General features: G+C 38.5%; 1 protein-coding gene and 1 non-coding gene across 2 annotated transcripts in view; both read left to right on the forward strand.

The window, feature by feature from the left end:
* The window catches only part of LOC103241913 (uncharacterized), a 39,032-nt gene extending 23,534 nt beyond the window's left edge, over positions 1–15,498 (forward strand). The window contains exons 3-4 of the transcript XR_012095615.1: positions 7,731–7,876; positions 15,245–15,498. This is a non-coding gene — a transcript (uncharacterized protein). The remainder of the gene's footprint in view (positions 1–7,730; positions 7,877–15,244) is intronic.
* On the forward strand, positions 13,697–14,116 carry PYDC2 (pyrin domain containing 2). The gene has a single exon (XM_073023822.1). The coding sequence runs from the start codon at positions 13,697–13,699 to the stop codon at positions 14,114–14,116; it is 420 nt and encodes a 139-aa protein (XP_072879923.1).
* Positions 15,499–20,146: the final 4,648 nt, after the last annotated feature.

Here is a 20,146-nt window from a genome sequence, read left to right on the forward strand (position 1 = left end):
TGAATCTGTAGATTGCTTTGGGCAGTATAGACATTTTTAACAATATTAATGCTTTTAATCTATGAGCATGTGATATTTTTCCATTTCCTGAGATTTTTTTAAATCATAAAGTGATGTTTCAATTTTATCGAATGCTTTTTCAGCTTCTATTGAAATGATCCTTTTTTTGGTCCTTCATTCTGTTGATGCAATGTAACTCATTGATTGATTTGCATATGTTGAACCACTCTTACATTTCTGAGAAAAATCCCACTTGACTGTGGTGAATGATATTTTTAATGTGTTGTTAAATTTTATTTACTAGTATTTTGTTGAGGATTTTTGTATCTATGCTAATCAGGGATACTGGTCTGTTGTTTTCTTTTTTGTTGTTATGTCTTTGTCTGGTTTTAGTGTCAAGGTAATGATGGCCTCATATAATGAGTTTGGAAGTATTCTCTCTTCTACAATGTTGGGAGAAAGTTTGAATGGAATTGATATTAGTTCTTCTTCAAATGTTACTAAGATTCAGCAGTGAATTTATCAGGTCCTGTGCCTTTCTTTGATGGGGTCATTTTTATTACTTCTTTAATCTTGTTGTTAATTGTTGGTCTGTCCAGGTTCTCTGTTTCTTCCTGGTTCAATCTTGGTAGGTTGTATGTATTCAGGAATTTGTCAGTTTCTTCGAGGGTTTCCAATTTGTTGGTGTAAAGTTGTTCATAGTAGTCTGTAATGATCCTTTGTATTTCTGTGGTAACAGTTTTAATGTTTTCTTTTTCACTTCTGATTTCATTTATTTGTGTTTTCTTACTGTTTGCTGGTCTAACTAAAATTTTATCAATTTTGTTTATCTTTTCAAAAAACAACGTTTTGTTTTGTTGATCTTTTGTATATTTTTTAGCCTCTTTTATTCATTTCTTTTCCGATTTTTTTTTTTTTTTTTTTTTTGAGACGGAGTCTCAGTCTCACTTTTTGTTACCTAAACTGGAGTGCAGTGGCATGTTCTCAGCTCACTGCTGCCTCCCAGGTTCAAGCAATTCTCCTACCTCAGCCTCCTGAGTAGCTGGAATTACAGACGTGTGCTACCCCACCCAGCTAATTTTTGTATTTTTCAGTAGACACAGGGTTTCACCATGTTGGCCAGGCTGGTCTTTAACTCCTGGCAAGTGATCTGCCTGCCTTGGTCTCCCAAAGTGCTGGGATTACAGGCATGAGTCACTGTGGTCGACCCTGCTCTGATTTTTACTATTGCTTTTCTTCAATGAATTTTGGGTTTGGTTTGTTCTTGCTTTTATAGTTCCTTGAAGTTTACCAATTGGTTATTTAAAATTTTTCCACTTTTTTGATATAAGCATTTATCGCTAAAAACTTCCCTGTTAGTACTACTTTTATTTTATACCACAGGTTTTAGTATGTTGTGTTTCCATTTTCACTTTTTTCAAAAACTTTTTCTTTAATTGAAGGTAAGTTTATTAATAAGGTAAAGGAATAAAGAATGACTACTCCATAGGCCGAGCAGCCCTGAGGGCTGCTGGCTGGCCACTTTTATGGTCATTTCTTGATTATACGCTAAATAAGGGATGGATTATTCATGAGTTTTCTGGGAAATGGGTGGGCAATTCCTGGAAGTGAGGGTTCCTTCCCTTTTTAGATCATATAGGGTAACTTTCTGATGTTGCCATGGCATTTGTAAACTGTCATGCTGCTGGTGGGAGTGTCTTTTAACATGCTAATACATTAAAATTAGCATATGACAGGCAGTGAGGACAACCAGAGGTCACTCTTGTCACCATCTTGGTTTGGGTGGATTTTGGCCACCTTCTTTACCACAACCTGTTTTATCAGCAAGGTCTTTGTGACCCGTACCTTGTGCTGACATCCTGTGTCATCCTGTGACTTGGAATGCCTGACCTCCTGGGAATGCAACCCAGTAGGTCTCAGCTTTATTTTACACAGCCTCTATTCAAGACGAAGTTGCTCTGGTTCCAACACCTCTGACATTTCCTGCCTCCCTTTTACAAGGGAACCCTTAATCCTAAGAGTTGTAGAAGTATAGCAGGACAAGCTTCAGACAAAACTCCTCAGACACCGAGTTAAAGAAGGAAGGTGTTTTTTAGGCCGGGGGCATCAGCAAGACTTGTCTTAAGAGCCGAGCCCCCCAAGTGGGCAATTCCTGTCCCTTTTAAGGGCTCACAACTCTAAGGGGGTGCACGTGAGAGGGTCGTGATTGAGCAAGCAGGGAGTACGTGACTGGGGGCTACATGCACTGGTAATTAGAGCGGAACAAAACAAGATAGGGATTTTCACAGTGCATTTCTATACAATGTCTGTAATCTATAGATAACAGAACCAACTAGGTCAGGGGTCAGTCTTTAACTACGAGGCCCAGGGTGCGACGCCAGGCTGTCTGCCTGTGGATTTCTTTTCTCCTTTTAGTTTTTACTTCTTCTTTCTTTGGAGGCAGAAGTTGGGCATAAATTGATATGAGGGGTGGCCTCCTCCCTTAGAAGGACAAAGATCCCTCTTCTGTAACTTCTTGAGGGTGAATAGGGGTGATGTTCCTGCCCAACTACTAGGATCTCTTGCATTCAGGGTAGAGAGGAGCTCAGTCAGAAAGCATCAGTATGTCGAGGGCCACTCATAATTCTTGAGTTCTGACAAAAGATGATATCTAGAAGATTAATAACTGTTTAAGAAAACATTGAGGCCAGGCACAGTGGCTCACACATGTAATCCCAGCACTTTAGGAGGCCAAGGTAGGTGGATCACGAGGTCAAGAGATCGAGACGATCCTGGCCAACATGGTGAAACCCCATTTCTATTAAATATACAAATATTAGGTGGGCATGGTGGCATGTGCCTGTAGTCCCAGCTATTCAGGAGGCTGAGGCAGGAGAATCGCTTGAACTGGGAGGTGGAGGTTGCAGTGAGCTGAGATCATGCCACTGCACTCCAGCCTGGCCACAGAGCAAGACTCCATCTCAAAAAAAAAAAAAAAAAAAAAAAAAGAAAAGAAAAGAAAAGAAAAGAAACATTTAGTAAGCATTTCCTGCATTTGTATGCAAAGAGTACAACAGCAATATATTCCACAACATTAAAGCAAAATAATTAAAATTATCCCAAGTAAACTAAATAAGAAGGCTTTCTATGAACAGCGTAATTATTGGAACCAAGCTAATATAGAGTTGCTAGCCAATTCCAATATGTGCCCAGAATTATAATATTGATCCAGCTTTTTCACATTACCCATCTCTCTTGTTTCTTCTGAGCTGCAATCAGAGATCACTGGTTGATTCACAAAAATAAGTAGTGCCAGTCTAATTTACAGAAAAAAACTCAAAAACAACTGTTGAGACTAGAATTTAATAATAGGCATACCATAGTTTTTGAAACAATTTTTCTCTCTCCAATCTTCTATTTTTACTGAAGACAAATTATGGTAAGACCGATTCAATTCATTATGCTTGGTCTGATTATTTTTATAAAGTTCAGAAAGAATAATTATTTTTCTAATAGGTTTTCTTTTTTTTTTTTGTCTCACTCTGTCTCCCAGGCTACAGTGCAGTGGCATGATCACAGCTCACCGTAGCCTTGACCTCCCTGACTCAAGCTATCTTCCCTCCTCAGCCTCCTGAGTACTATTATTTTTTTTCTCTTCTGGTTGTATGTTTTCAATAGTCCATCTTGGAGCATGCTGATTCTTTCTTCTATTTGATCAATTCTGCTGTTGATATCTATTGCATTTTTCATTTCATTTATTATACTTTTAAACACCAATATTTGTTCAACTTTTAAAATTACTATTTCAATTTCTATTAAATTCCTCTGATAGATTTCTTATTGATTCTGTGTTTTCTTGAAGTTTGCTGAGCTTCCTGAAACAGCTATTTTGAATTGTTTGCCTGAATAATCACATATTCTCCATCACTTTAGGGTTAGTCTCTGGTACCTTATTTTGTCCACTTTGTACTGTTATATTTTCCTTGAATGTTCCTGACGCTTGCTGATGTCTGACAATGTCTTTACGTTGAAGGATTAGGTATTTATTTTAGTCTTCACAGTATGGCTTTGTTTGTACCTGCGCTTCTTCAGAAGGCCTTCCAGTAATTCTAGGCTGACTAACTTTGTGTTCCTTCAGACTGTGATCACTACAGTCATCGCCGCACTAGAGGACGGTCTAAGCCCAGGCTTGCTGTGAGTCTTGCAAAAAGATCTAAGATTAATGTGGCTTTTTGGTTCAGATAGACTTGGGGAAGATCTAAGGAGGCTACTAAGGCTGTCTGGGAATGTTGGCCAGGAATTTGAGTTCAGAAGATTGTCCCCAGTGGCCCAGGTGAATGTTCTTCACAGCAGGCATATGCACAAGTGGATGAGTCCCTGACTGCAGTGAAAGTGTCTAGAGTTGAGCTTGGGGTCCTTCAGGATCTGCAGGTGGGCCTGTCTCGTTGGCCTAGACAGGTGAGTGTCACTCAGCAGGTCCTTGCCCAAGTGGGGGTAGTTCCTTGACTGCAACAGGAGGGACCGGAGATGAGACGGGGCCCCCTCAGGGTCTGCTGTGGAATGAAGGGTAATATGCACGTTACATTGACTCAGATGGGCGTGCATCTCCCAGCAGATCTCTGTACAGATGACATAGTTACCTGAATGCAACAAGAGAGACTGAAGCTTACAGTGAGTCCCCTTGGTATTTGTTGTGGGACAGATGCTGGAGAGCCTAGTCTTGGCTCAGAGGAGTGTGTGTCACTCAGCAAGTTCTTGAATAGATAAGTAGTTCATTGACTTCTGCAAGAGGTGCTGCAGCTGAGACTGGACCCCCTTGGGATCTGCTGTGGGAAGGATGCTTAAAATCGTGGTCTCACTGGCTCAGTCAGGTAAGTTTCTCCCAGCAGGTCTCAGCACAGATGGGATAGTTCCCCAACTACAGTGAGAGAGGCCAAAGCTGAGACTGGGTCCCCTTGGGACCTGCTGTGGGACAGAGGTTGGCATGCCCATCTGTGAGGCTTAGACTCCCAGGCTGGAGGATATGGGTGAGTCTCCCTCTGGGTCCTTGTGTGAGCATCTCTGAGCTGTAAGGTCAGCTGAGGAAGGATGGAGCAGCACCACAGGATAACTTTCAGGTTCACTGCTGAGACCAGTGTCAGTGGGCAGGTGAGAGCCTTTTTACTAGTGTGCGAGATTCCTTCTGGACGTCTTGGCAGATCGTTTTGGTTCCAGGCTCAAGAGCAAATGGAGCTTTAGCCAAACTCCTTGAGAGACTTGGCAATGAACCCAGAAACAAGCTTGGTGGGGCAGATCAGCCACCTGGGTGTTGGTCTGCATACTCAAAAACAACCCTAATAAGTCTTAGGCTTCAATAAGATTTCACAAATTCCTACTTGGCTCCTGAGGCTCCCGAAGAGAGACTGTTGACTGGAAATAGGTACAGAATTCTTGTTGTTTGTATTTTTCAGTAGACACAGGGTTTCACCATGTTGGTCAGGCTGGTCTTGAACTTGCTGTGGAGGCATATGAGTGGGTTACCTTCTACTCTGCCATCTTGGTGACATCACCTCAACATGTCCCAATTTTAGGAATGTTAAAGCTGTGGAGAAATACATGTCTTTGACTAGATAAAACTTCCTATTTTTGGTTCCATTCAGACCCCTGACAACATTTAAAGCTCATTTATTGTATTTTATTTTTACTCCTAATTATACTGCTTAATATACTTACCTGGTTCTTAAAGCCATAACTTATCAAAAGGAAGAACTTTAGAAGTGCAAAGCTTTAAAATTATTTGTGTATTGCTTTACAATTTGAAAACTGCTTTCGCATGTCCAAACTAATTCAATAACCATTTTTTATTTTACCATAAATAGTACCATTTTGGGTACTATTATTATCTCCATACCCACTTTAGAGATAAGGAAACCGAGATTCTAAGGTTAAATGATAAGATGCTGAACATTAATAGCTGCATAAATCTTAATTCGAACGTAGCCTTCATGATGCCAAAATGTACGCTCTTTCCACTCACTTTTCTACAAATAAGGAGGGAGTGAACGCAAGAGAAGGCATTGCTGGCATTGGAGAATGAAGATCAAAGCTACACGACCTCACAAAAATGCAAATGAACAGACAATATGTATATAAAAGAGCTCGAAAGACTACTTTATTAAAAATAAAGCAGCCTAAGGTCATTAAGTGTTGAAGTAAACAATGTTAGGCCCCTGGGTATCTATAGTAGATGTTCATGATGTTGATTTGAGTAACTGAGATGAAGTTAACCAGTACTTATTTTTCCTGCTATTTCTTTTTCAATAAGGAAGGAGTTCGGTTTAGAAAGTTCAACATCCCGAGTGGTTAATTTAATAATTATTATTTAGAAAATAATTTTCTTTGGATTTTTTTATATTCAAGATATGAATAAGTTATCACACATGTTACATTGCACTGCAGTAATTGTGACTTTGACAATCTAATGTCTTCATTATTATTTTTCTGATTATAATTGCTTTGTATTTATACGCTTTATAGATTATTTAAAACATGGAGAAAGGTATAAATGAACAGAAAGTAAACGTTGAATTAAAAACTAAAACCAAAATAAAATCTAAACACCTAAAGCTCACCATTGTTAAAATTTGGCATATCCTTCCAGATTCTTTTTTCATGCATTCAGAAATATAACTGATATCATATTAAAAGTATTTAGTATCATGCATTTCTCTACAGATGTAATCATAACCTACATAGTATTCCACTGTAAATGATAATACCTGGTAGTATTTTTAATGGAATAAATTTTATAAAATAATTGTATAGATGATGTTTGACATCTAGAAAGCAGGAGTAAAGACTATTTTCCTATTGTCTTTCTTAAATGAAAATGGAAAAAGTTTAGTACACACTGGGAGCTGCCTGGGTGAACAGTCCCCTGGACGTTTGTTATTTCCTTGTGAAGGCACAGGCTGGAGTGTGTGAGTGCTGTCCAGGGATTGTGTCCCATGGCGTGGTATCATATACCTCCCTGGCGGACATTCTAATTAGGGAACATGATCCTCCTTTGGTGGAAGGATGCTCTGCTTGTCATACGTTTAAAGCAGGAGTAAAAGACTTCCTTTAGAACCAGCTTTATGCCAGCTCAGGGTTATAATTATTCAGCACTTTGGGGGAATCTCTTCAAAAGGTTGAATTTGAACAGGCATCACTTGCCTCATCATTTTTAGATGTTTATCTTACATTTTCGAAGTTTTGTTCTGTATATTTGAAATGATTTCAGTATAATTGGATTCAATTGAGAGATGGATGTCTGTGAGTTTGATGTTTGAGGCCATGGTAGAACAATTTAGTATTTTACTATTACTTTTTTCTATAAAATTGACTTGAAAGCTTCCAAAATCATATTTACTGCATAATTATAACAGTTAATCTGCACTACCCATGAAGTAGAGAGCTGAGGGAAGTGTGAACCTATTGTGGAGGATGAGAATAATGGGGAGCTTGGAGTATGCCTTTTCTGCCTGATGTCTGCTTAAAATAGTCTTTCTCAAAAGCCATTATCTCCAACTCTCTCTGCTGCTGCTTCCATCAGAAGACTCTTCACTACTTAAAAAAGTAATATTCCTAATAAAAACCTTCATACTCCTTTGTATTTCCTCTAATGCATCTGGTAAGCATGTGTAAGCTTAGACAATGTCAGAAGCTTTTTAATGTCTTTTCTATGTTTGAAGATTTCCCTCAATTTTATTGTGTCCCTATTCTCAATGCAGAATCCAGAAATGTGTCCTCCCAGCCTTTTTTGGAGCAGGGATAGAGGCATGCGACCTGGATATTCCCAACCAGAAACATCCTTAGAAAACTTTGATTCACAAGAGAGAATTTGAGGAAGTAATCACCCTCATGCAAACTAGATCAGGTAAGCCTGATGGCTGAGGAATATGGCTTTTGGGGAGAGTGATGTTAGAAATTTTGGCATCCAGCTCACAGTGCAGCTTCAGTACCTGTCTCCTTTGGCAGAAACAGTGTGGTCTGCATGAGTAGTCCCTGAATCTTGCTGTTGGTTGGACATCTTCCAACCCTGACTCCCAGCTCAGATATGTTTTCAGCAAAGCTGATTTTTTTCTGTAAAAAAAATGTGTGGTTTGCAATCCCAAATCCAGAGAAATACACCATATCCCCCTACCCACTATGCTGTCCCCCTTTTCCTCTCCAATGTAAGGCTCTGCCTTATTCTTGTTTATAACTTTCCTCATCTTTATCCAGCACAGTCTTGCGTAATTTCTCAGGGCTTACAAGTATATCAACACTGCAATTCTTTTTAGTCAAATCAAATTAAATTAGTAAGGGCCTCAGGCACCTCTGTAAGGGTTGTTTACTTATTTTTTATGAACAAAAAGTTTTCTCTTGTACTCTTTATAAATAATACGTTTTGAAAATTATATTTTTAAATTCGTGAGCAAAATCAGCATCTCTGTATAATGTGAGCACAGATTTTTCTGGACGGGACTGGTAGAGGGAAAGTGGAACAGAAAGATTAAGGTAAAAGGGGAAATCCATATGATTTCATAAACCTAAGTGAAAATGAAAAGTTACAATTTAGATTAAATGCTTCAGTTTAACAGTCACATTTTGTTTGTCCTTATCTCAGTCAATGTGGCATAATGGAAACACAAAAAAAAAAATGTGAGATGATTGTATTCAATTCCTTCTTTCTTTAGCTCTGTGATTTTTGATAAATTATGGTTTTTGAAACTTTGCTTTGTTCATTTTCGAAATGAAATTATAACACACTGTCCACCTGAAAAGCTTGTTATGGAGGCAAGAGGGTGAAGGTAGCATTACGATAGTGCTTTATAACTTGTGGGAAGTATTATAAGCATTGTTATTTCCAGTGCTTACTTTTTTTTTCCTGTAGAATACTATTCATCTCTTGAAAAACTTCTAAGTGCTTCAGAGAATTTAAGATTAAAGTAGGGAACATACCATGCTAAACATCTGCTTACTTAATATAAACTTGCAATTTTCGTGGATATTATATTGGATAGAATAAAAAATACACTATATAATTGGGAGAGCATTATAGATAAGAAAATATACCAACATCTCATAATTAATAATAACTCAAATCTAACCTAAATAGCCACCAAAAAGAGAACACTACTATTTTTTTTTCCTTAGAACTGGGAACCAGGGGATGAAATTTTAGGTATAACTAGATGTCTTTGACAGCCTTTCTCCTGGACTTTGACTTCTGTTGATTTTCATTTGGTCTGTTTGGGTGTGGGAGCAGAGTTGACTACTGGAAGCTCTAGACTTATACTCATTCAGTTTAGTAAACCCAACAGAAAGTGAGGCTTTTCCTGATAGTGCCAGCAAAGTTCCATGCGTTTTCATTGTCCCAGCCTGAGTTGTGTGCCTATCTCTGATCCAAACGCTTTGATTAGGGGGGTAGAATATTCTCTTTGGTCACATCTGAATCACATGTCCAAATACAATAGCTGGTGGAGTCAGCAAGTAATTTTTGAAACTTGGTGACTGAGAATGGGTGGGAGGGGAGATTCACAAAGAGAGACTAGGCATAAAAATTATGCCCATTTAATACATTTTGGGAAGGATCTATGGCCAATGTATTAAGAAACTTATGTAAAAAGTACTTTAACTTGCTTGAATGAAGTCTTGTTCTCTACAGTTATCTCTGATTTAGTAATCAGTAACTTAGACACCATCCCCATTATCTCTAGAGCAATAGACTATTTTTGCAGAGTTACTGACCATATAAATCACATTATAGTGCTCGTGGTACCATCAAGGTGGACAGATGCACAGAGAGTATTTCTAAAGAAATGCTCATAGAAGAGAGAAAAACATTAAAGTGATTGCAAGAAGAAAACATTGCAGAATGTGGACATGTGTGGCCTACTTCTGTGAATTTTTAATAAAGGGTTTCTGGCATGTAGAACTGCCACGTCTTCATTAGGATAATGTGGAGGCTGCTACCAAGTAGGACACATATTCCGTATGACCCAGGGCACCACTGGGAAGAAAGGACTCTGAGTGTATTAGTTTTAAGCATGATGCTCCCTTCCCATAATACACAGTAAAAGCCAAATTCAGGATTTCCTAACATGAAAAGAATGCAGAAGTGGGCAGAGACCTGATTTTGAATTGGAGCATGTGAATATTTATCCCAATTTTGCCAAGAACTTGCCATGTATCCTGGGGCAAATCCTCTTTCCTGACTTGACCTTTGTTTCTCAATTCAAAGATTCAATTCAAAGATTTGAACTTGGCCAGGCACGGTGGCCCACGCCTGTAATCCCAGGACTTTGGGAGGCTGAGACGGGTGGATCACCTGACATCAGGAGTTCGAGACCAGTCTAATCAACATGGTTAAACCCTGTCTCTACTAAAAATGCAAAAAAATTAGCCAGGTGTGGTGGCAGGCGCCTGTAATCCCAGAAACTTGGGAGGCCAAAGCAGGAGAATCGCTTGAATCTGGGAGGCGGAGTTTGCAGTGAGCTGAGATCGAGCCACTGCACTCTATCCTGGGCAACAGAGTGAGACTTGCCTCTCCACCAAAAAAAGATTTGAACTTGATGATACCAAGAGCTACTTCCTGCCCAATGATTTTATCTTAGTAGAAATTCTATGTTTTGATTGTTTTTGAAATATGAATTAATTAATGCAAGTAATACATTTGTGTGGTTCAAAATGTATGACTATCAAAGAAGCACTGTGAATACCTCCCTTCCATTCCCATCTGTATCTACCATGTTCTGTACTAATTTCCACTTTTGCTGATTTTTAAAATATCTTTCCAGAGTTTCCTTATGAAAATTCAAACAAATATAATTTATATTCCACCTCCCATTTCTCTCACAGGAGTTACATGTGCCTTGTATTTTATTTTATTTTTTCTTGAGATGGAGTTTTGCTCTTGTTGCCCAGGCTGGAGTGCAGTGGTGCAATCTTGGCTCACTGCAACCTCCATCTCCCAGGTTCAAACGATTCTCCTGCCTCAGCCTCCGATTAGCTGGGATTACAGGCATGTGCCATATGCCCGGCTAATTTTGTGTTTTTAGTAGAGATGGGGTTTCTGCATGTTGGTCAGGCTGGTCTCGAACTCCCGACCTCAGGTGATGTGCCCACCTTGGCCTCCCAAAGTGCTGGGATCACAGACATGAGCCACCGTGCCTGGCCAGCGTGTGCCTTTTTTTTTTTTTTTTTAACTGAATATATCATGGACCTTTTTATGTATCACTATTTAAGCCACCCTTCATCCTCTATTTATCCTCTTGCTAAATACAACAGATACAACAGATCCTTAAATAACATTTTTTTCAACATCATTTTGTTTAACATTGGTGAGAAAAAAAAATATTCCAAACAGTGGCCACTGTCTGTCTGGAGTTTGCATGCTGGCATGCTCTACCCATGTCTGCATGGATTTTCTCTGTACTCTACTTTCCTCCCACATCCCAAAGATGTTAGGTTAATTAGTGTGTCTAAATACTCGCAGTCTGGGTGAGTGTACCCTGTGATAGGATGGCGTCCTGTCCAAGATTTCTTTCCACCTGGCACCCTGAGCTGCCACATAATAAGCTCAGGCCACTCACAACCCTGAATTGGAATAAGTGGATAAAAAATTCTCTTACTTGTTTTTATTAATCTCTTAAAAATACATGTAGAGCTCACATTTATTTCTGTGTTTAATATTAGAAGTGTTTGGGTTTTTGTTTAGAACTTTGGTGATGTTTTTGTGACCAGCATGCCGTAGGAATTTAACTCTTGCTTGTATGAGTTAGCCTGTGATAAAATTGTTTTTGTTATACATCATTTCATTCAAAGTTGCAGTTTCCAAGAATCTATTGAGGACATTAAGTGACTATTTTGTTCTTAGAAATAATGCTATGCCAGCAGACATACCTGTAAGACAAATACTAGAGGTGGAAAAGCCAGGTCAAAGACCAAATGCTCTTGTAGTTTACATTTTTCAGGACTGCCTTCTCAAGGGTTCATATAAATTTATACTCAACCTGAAACATGCACTCCAGAAAATACAAGCAAATTGAATACAGTGACCTATAGAAAGAATTGTACACAGTGAACAAGTGGGATTTATCCCAGGATGGCAAGGTTGGTTTGAACATATGAAAATCAATTAATATAATTCATCGTATCAATAGAATAAAAACAAAAATTACATGATTATCTCAATAAACACAGAAAAAGCATTTGACAAAACCCAACTTCCTTTCATGATAAAGATGCTACCAACTGGAAAATAGAAGGGAGCTTCCTCAATCTGATAAAAGTCATCTATGAAAACTCATAGCCAAAATTATATTTAATGGCAAAATGAATGCTTTGTCCTAAAATCAGGACCACCTCAATGCTATCTGCTCTTAGCATGACCATACAGCATTACATTAGTGGTGCTAGCCTTAGCAACTAGACAAGACAAGAAAGGCAACTGGATTGTAATGGAAGTGAAACTATCTGTATTAGCAGATAACATAATTTTGTATATAGGAAATCCTAAAAAATTCACTTTAAACCTGTTAGAACTACTAAATTAATTCATCCAGGTTTCAGGATAAAAGATCATATATAAAAATGAATTTTACTTCTACACACTTGTAATGAACAATCCAAAACTGAAATTAAAGCAATTCAATTTAGAATCATATCAAAAAGAATAAAATACCTAGAAATAAATTTTAACAAAGAAGTAAACCTTAGACTCTGAAAATTACAAGACATTATTGAGAGAAATTAAAGATCTAAACAAGTGGAAAGCGTCTCATGTTTATAGATTGGAAGACTTAATTTACGTTGTTAAGATGGCACTACTCCCCAAACTGATCTACATATTCAATACAATCCCTGTCAGAATCTCAGCTTACTTTCTGTAGAAATGGGCAAACTAGTTAGAAAATTCAAGTAGTATCGCATAGACCCAGTACAGCCAAGATGATCTTGAAAACTAAGAGCAAACAATGACAATTCACCTTTCCTTATTTCATGACTTAATACAAAGCAATGGTAATTAAGATAGTATGGTACTGGCACAAGGACAGACACATCGCTCAATAAAACAGAACTGAGAGTCCAAAAATAAGCCCGTATATCTGTGGTCAACTGACTTTCAACAAGGGTTTCAAGACCATGCAATGGGATAAGAATAGACTTTGCAACAAGTGGTGCTTAGACAAGTAGATTTCTACATGCAGAAGAATAAATCTGGACCTCTACTACATGCCATATACAAAAATTAACTCAAAATATATCAAAGACCCAAATGTAAGAGTTAAAGTTGTAGTATTCTTACAGTAAATGATAGGGGTAATCTTTATGACCTGAGACTTGGCAAAAGATTCTTAGACATGACATCAAAAGCATAAGCAACAAGAGAAAAATAGATAAATTTGGTTACATCAAAATGAAAAACATTTGTGCCTTAAAGGACACTATCATTAAACTGATAAGACAACTCACAGAATGGGAGCAATGATTTGCATATCGCATATCTAATGAAGGCCCTGTCTCTAGACTATATAAAGAACTCTTACAACTCAGCAATAAAAAGACAATTAACTCGTTTTTAAAATGAGCAAAAATCTGAATTGCTATTTCTCCTAAAAAGATATAAAAATATATGCTTATTAGTATATGAAAAGATGTAAGAACCAGCGGGTAGGGCCAGGCATTGGGAGAGCTCCCCACGCAGGACAAGATGGCATCTTCTGCACAGCTGGACTTCAACCTGAAGGCTCTTCTGGAGCAACTCAGCCAGGATGAGTTGAGCAAGTTCAAGTCTCTGATCAGAACAATCTCCCTGGGAAAGGAGCTACAGACAGTCCCCCAGATGGAGGTAGACAAGGCTAATGGGAAGCAACTGGTAGAAGTCTTCACCAGCCACTCCTACAGCTACTGGGCAGGGATGGCAGCCATCCAGGGCTTAGAAAAGATGAACGAAACCCGTCTGTCTGAGAGAGCTGATGAACGTCGTGTGATGCCCCTACTTTCACCCCTCCGGGATAGTGAGCTGATGGCTGAGCTAGATGTTGCTTTAGCCTTGGTTCTGTCTCCGTTTTACATGCACATGTCACTTAACCTTGTTATATATGAAATATCTATATCACCAGTATATTGAGAGAAATAAAGGTGAAATAATTCACATCCCCCCACTCAAAGGACTTTGATCCAAAAGGGCAGAGAAGAGTGGTAGATAAACAATAAGAGCACATGTGATAAGTGTCTTGAATGAGATATGGAAATAAGGCTAGGGGATTTCAGGGGATGGAAACATTCAAGCCTTCAAGAACGTCAAGCAACTCTGTATCAGTAGTTGGCATTTCAATAGACTTTGAAGGATGGAGAATTTGCCACTCTCGACTAGGGGAAAGGATGCCCAAGTGGAGGAACAGCATGAGCAGAAGTAGGAAAGTAAAGGGCAAGACAGTGAATAGTGATAAATTCAGTTTGATAAGGGTAGCAGTAGAGACTGTAGGGAAGGATTTTGTGCAGCTAAAGGAATGACAGGGGAGATATCTTCACAAAGAATAGTCAGTCTAGAAGTCCTTTTAGGTAGTCCCAAATTTATAACCATAAACAATGGAAGAAGGACAGTACAAAGAAGAGCTCTACATAAGAAAGCATGAAACTGCTTCAGAATTGCTGTGAGGCTTCTTTCCTCTGGAGGTGAAATGTCACCGCATTTCTCAGATGACAATAGTATGATACTGCTCCAAAGGAAAAAGAAAAAGTACTGACTCTGACGACCATAATTGTATCTGGCCATTTTCCCTTTATATCATTGGCTGTACTGCAGGCTTTCAATATAGACTTAGAGGATGACTGGTCCAAAGACTCACCTATTCATGCTCTTGTCCAGAAAAAAAAAGATAAGATGTCCATAGAGTGAATAAATAAGAAATAGCCCAACCAATTCAAACATATTAGGGTATAGCCAAATTTCTTAATTTATTACTTGGTTAGCATAAAATGATAAATATTTCAGAAAAATAGAGGCAATAATCTTTCCCAATATATTATTGTTTTGAAATATATGAATAAATAAAACTAACATCTTAAAGTTGGTAGCTTTTTATTTTCAAAGTGGGTTCACATCTATATTCTCACAGCTTAAGAGATTATCAGAGCATGAAATTTTTGCCCTATTTTACAAATGGGGAGACTGAGAATAAGGTATTCATGACTTTCTGAGAAATAAAAGGCTTTTGAAGTGACCAAAGAGCTAGTGTTAACTTTCCTTTTACAGATGTGGGAACAGAGGCCTGTGGGAGTAGTTGACTTGTCCAAAGACTCAGAACTAGTGACTGATGAAGTTGAGACTCAAATCCTACATTCTACCTCTTAAACCAGGAAACTTCCCTCTACACCCCACTGTTTCTGAAGAGTAAGTAAGAGCTTTCCTTTTGATCATTGCCTCTATATGATTCAGCAAATACCCAATTTCTATTTCACAAGAATGTGGTCGAGTCTATTAAACGTCCCGTAGACAGTGAGCCTCCGCACAGTTTCTTCCCTCCTGCACTCTCTTAAATGATACATTCCTCACCTGCACAGGGGTGACATTTAAAATAAAGCCAAATAATTTTCTGTTTTTGAAAATGTCAAAGATGATCAGGGATCACATCCAGGCTTGGAGCTACAGTACCTTTTATTTCTTTTTTTTTAATGACTGTGCAGTTTAAACACATATGGGTAGATATAATCTCTGGGTTTCTTCTGGTGAGCTGAAGTTTTGAAATTCACTTAATCCCTTGCTATCTTAGAATCAGTATCATGCACGATATAGGCCAACCAAAATTTAGTGTTTATGGTTATATAAAAAAAATCATGGCGGGCTGTAAGTCAATGAAGGACAAGAACAGTTTGCCACTTCATAAGCTTTAGATGATCCAGATAATTTAGAAAATTCCTTCCTCAAGGAAAAATAACATTCATTACAGACTGAAAAAAAAACAGCTGATGACAGTATTTGTGATACACAAAATATCCTATTTTTAATAGTCATCACATATGGATTGTAATTTGGATACAGAAAAAATATTTTTATAGTTCTACCTTCAAAGAGGATGGTAAACGTTTTATGCGCAAGTGACTCATAGCTTTTCTTTCCCTCCTCATTTTGTGTGATCTTAGGAAAAAAACCCTTCATCTCTATGGTGATTCAGTTGACCATTTTTGATCATGTATTTATAGTTTCTCTGTCAACAAATGCCTTTTTTTTAGGGCTTCCTAGATGTTACGATATAAAAATTGTATGGCTACTGGTTAGTTAACAAACACTTGCCTTATAATTTTGGAAGAGAGCAAATGTTCTTATGTATACTTTTTATTAACATGAATATAGTGGCCCCAAAGGGCTGTAATGGTGCATGGCATGCCCCCAAGTGATGAAGCAGTGCATAGGTAAGTTGTCAGACAGCGCAGTCACCAGTCACCAGAAAATGACTGATGGCAGCACTCTTTCTTCATATGGGGATTTCCATGTTTCTTCATCAAGTTTGTGTCATGTTTCTACTTAGCTGCATTACAAAATTTTCTTTCGTGGAGAGCGTGGGATTTAGCTATGCATTTTATGAAAGCATGTTTATAATTAACTGAGTAACTGTACTGCTTGGGAATCACAAGAGGCCGTCACTGGACCTGCTTTTGGGCTCTGGCAAATAGCATGGGTAATGAGGCAGAGGAGGTGATGGTAGAGAAGTCAGGGTAAGATAAGGGTTTAGCCTGGGCACAGTGGCTCAATGCCTGTAATCCCAGCACTTTGGGAGATAGTGGATCACCTGAGGTCAGGAGTTCAAGACCAGCCTGACCAACATGGTGAAACCCTGTCTCTACTAAAAATACAAAAATTAGCTGGATGTGGTGATGGGCGCCTATGGTCCCAGCTACTCAGGAGGCTAAGGCAGGAGAATCGCTTGAACCCGGGAGGTAGAGGTTGCAGTGAGGTGAGATTGCGCCACTGCACTCCAGCCTGGGTGAGAGACTGAGATTCAGTCTTAAAAAAAAAAAAAAAAAAAGAAAAAGAAAAAAGAAAAAAGAAAGGTTTAGTTTCTGATCTTTAGGCATCATCATGGCAACAAGTGACTGATCTTTCTTGCTTTCTTGCCTGTCAGAGACATGGAGTGAGAGAAACTTCTGGGGATCCCTGCTGTGTGTTACAACAGGCTGTTGCTCCTTAACCTGTAGTTCAAGGGTATCACTAGAATAGGTAAATTCCATAAGAAAATGAAAAAGAAGTTTATTAAAGTCTATTAAAGCAAACCCAAGGACTTAATCCCTAAAATATTCTCATAAGATGGCAGGCAGAGCATAAAATCAAAAGTAAGTCTCCTATTCCACCTCCTCATTGCAGATTCACTGCCAGAAGTGACTTACTTTACCTTCTCTGATTTGCGTTTTTCTGGTGGGTACCTACAACTACTCACTCCATTGCCCATAAGTTTGAGAAATAAACATAATTTTTTCAATTTCTTGATCCATCAGTGTTCAGCAGTAGTAGGTGATTCCAAAAACAAAAGATATAGTGTTTGCTCTTGCATAATACAACCTTACCCCCATCTCTCCTTCTCTCCTGTCTCCTGGTTCATAAGAGTTTTCTCATTTTAAACATTTTAACATTTCCATGGTTTATAGATTTGAGACCTTTCTTTTGAAAGGTGGAGTCTCGCTCTGTTGCTTAGGCTGGAGTGCAATGGCGTGATCTAGGCTCACTGCCACCTCTGCCTCCTGGGTTCAGGCGATTCTCCTGCCTCAGCTTCCCAAGTAGCTGGGACTACAGGCATGTGCCACCATGCCCAGCTAATTTTTGTACTTTTTAGTAGAGACGGGATTTCACTATGTGTTCTCCAGGCTGGTCGCAAACTCCTGACCTCAGGTGATCCACCCGCCTCGGCCTCCTAAAGTGCTGGGATTACAGGCGTGAGCCACTGTGCCCGGCCCAGATTTATACTTTTGTGCTTTGCTTTTACAACTTGAAAAAATAAAATTCAGCAGTGTTTACATTATTAGGATAAGGCAAATATTATTCACTGCAGAACCAGGTAGTGAAATTTGATCTGTAGAAAAAAGGAAATGTAATCTTAAAACATTACGTTTGAGTCACATTAAAGAGACTTTTCTGCAAGTCAAGAACAAGTGAATTCTCTTTAATACAGCCTGTTAATTGTTCATTGTAATGCCATGTTTTATATCAATTCATATGTAAACCATGAGGGGGCAAGGCTTTCAGGTATCTGCCTGGGAAACTGAGGCGTTTGGAGAAAATGTCTAAGAGAAGAGATAAGGAATGAGTGAGGACTGTTTGATCAATGAGGTTTTAATTGTCACAGCAAAGAGGTCTTTCATAAACTTGTTCCTGGCTCCAAAACAGGAAGCAAACAGGTAATAAATAAGACAATTATTTTCAGTGAAACTTCTGTAGGTTAGTTGAGGCATAGGGTATTATTGCTTTGATAATTTGATATACTGCTAACTGAATAAAATATAAAAAGGGTAAGAGAAATAATTACGTAACTCTATCCAGTTAATTTTCCAGGACTTGAACAAAAACATTCAGTGGTACTGGCTTACAGGGTCTAGTGGAGATGGTGGAGTTAGTGAACATAGTGTACAAGGGTGGCTGGAACATGGCAGAATGTAGTAGAAACAGCTACTTTATGCAATGGACATGAGGCTCTCAAGAAGCAGATGTGAACCAAGCAAAAGTGGCAGTGCCTAGAAAGAGCTATAGCTCTCGCTGAAAGCAATTCACACCTGGAAGAAAGTATAGCACCCACTGTACGGTGTTGTGCCCAACAGATTTTACTGTCCCCAGAAAAAGAAAATTGGTTTAGAAGATGGGAAGAAGGGGTGGATGTCATATGAAAGACGAGATGTGAAGAAGGGGTGAATGTCATGAGATTTCCCTGAGTACATAATTAGGAGAGAGAGAGTAGAGGAAAAAAACACTAGTCAAAATGTTGTGTGTAAATATATATATATATATATATAGTATTTTATATAGATCCTTGATAAATGTAAACACTTTAATTTGCAGTTGTATGAAGACATTTTTCTAGAGCAATATTACATTGTGGGAAAAAGTGTGAGATTTTGGTCAGAGGAAGAGCTATATTTGAAGAGCTCTTGCACAAGTCTCTCTAAGATGATCTGAGCCTCATTTTTTCTAATCTGTAAATTGGGAATAAGAAACCCCCTCTTTCTTACTAGGTGTAAGAATGAACTGGAGAGATGTGAAAATCACATGTGAAACCTAATGGGTTATAGGACTACTGGCTTTTCTTCTACAGAATAATCTAATTTTAGAAATACTCTTCTTTGGATACCTGCTCCCCAAAATCTGGAGCTCAGACAAGCCTTTTTGCCCCTTGTTTACTAAGCAGCAGTGATAAATGTAATATTTACTCACCTCATTAATACAGTTATCTGGCTTGGTCTACTCTCGGGTCAAATGTATCTTTGGTGTTTTGACTTCTTTCAAGAACACTCAGAGAAGGCTATAGGTTATGGTCCTGAAAAATAATAACCTTATTGCCCAGACTGTCCTAGGCAGAATTTTATCCTGAGATGACAGTTCAAATTCCCTATTCCTGACTACCAGGTGAATCAACACAACTTATGGAAGCAAATAAGTAATAAATATATGACAGTTCAAATTCCCTTTTCCTGACTACCAGGTGAATCAACACAACTTATGGATTTATTAACAAACCTATTGGTATTGTTGAGGATTTTAAAAATAAATTAATTTTTGTTATTATAAGTCATTATCTAGATTTTTTCAGTACTTATTGATTGTACTTATGTAAGGGTGGTAATCAGTATGGTAGAAGAGGCAGAGCACTAGAATAAAATTTCAAAAAATGGGGAACTTAAACTGGGTTTATTCTCTTTCTTCCTTTCTCTTATTTCCTTGTTTTCTTTTTCTTTTTTTTTTTCTTTTTGAGACAGAGTCTGTCTCTGTTGCCCAGGCTGGAGTGCGATGGTGCGATCTTGGCTCACTGCAACCTCCGCCTCCTGGGTTCAAGTGAATCTCCTGCCTCAGCCTCCTGAGAAGCTGGAATTTCAGGCACCCACCACCACGCCTGGCTAATTTTTGTATTTTTAGTAGAGACGAGGTTTCGCCATGTTGGCCAGGCTGGGTGATTCA

This window comes from Chlorocebus sabaeus, chromosome 15 (assembly GCF_047675955.1).
Source record: "Chlorocebus sabaeus isolate Y175 chromosome 15, mChlSab1.0.hap1, whole genome shotgun sequence".
NCBI lineage: Eukaryota > Metazoa > Chordata > Mammalia > Primates > Cercopithecidae > Chlorocebus > Chlorocebus sabaeus.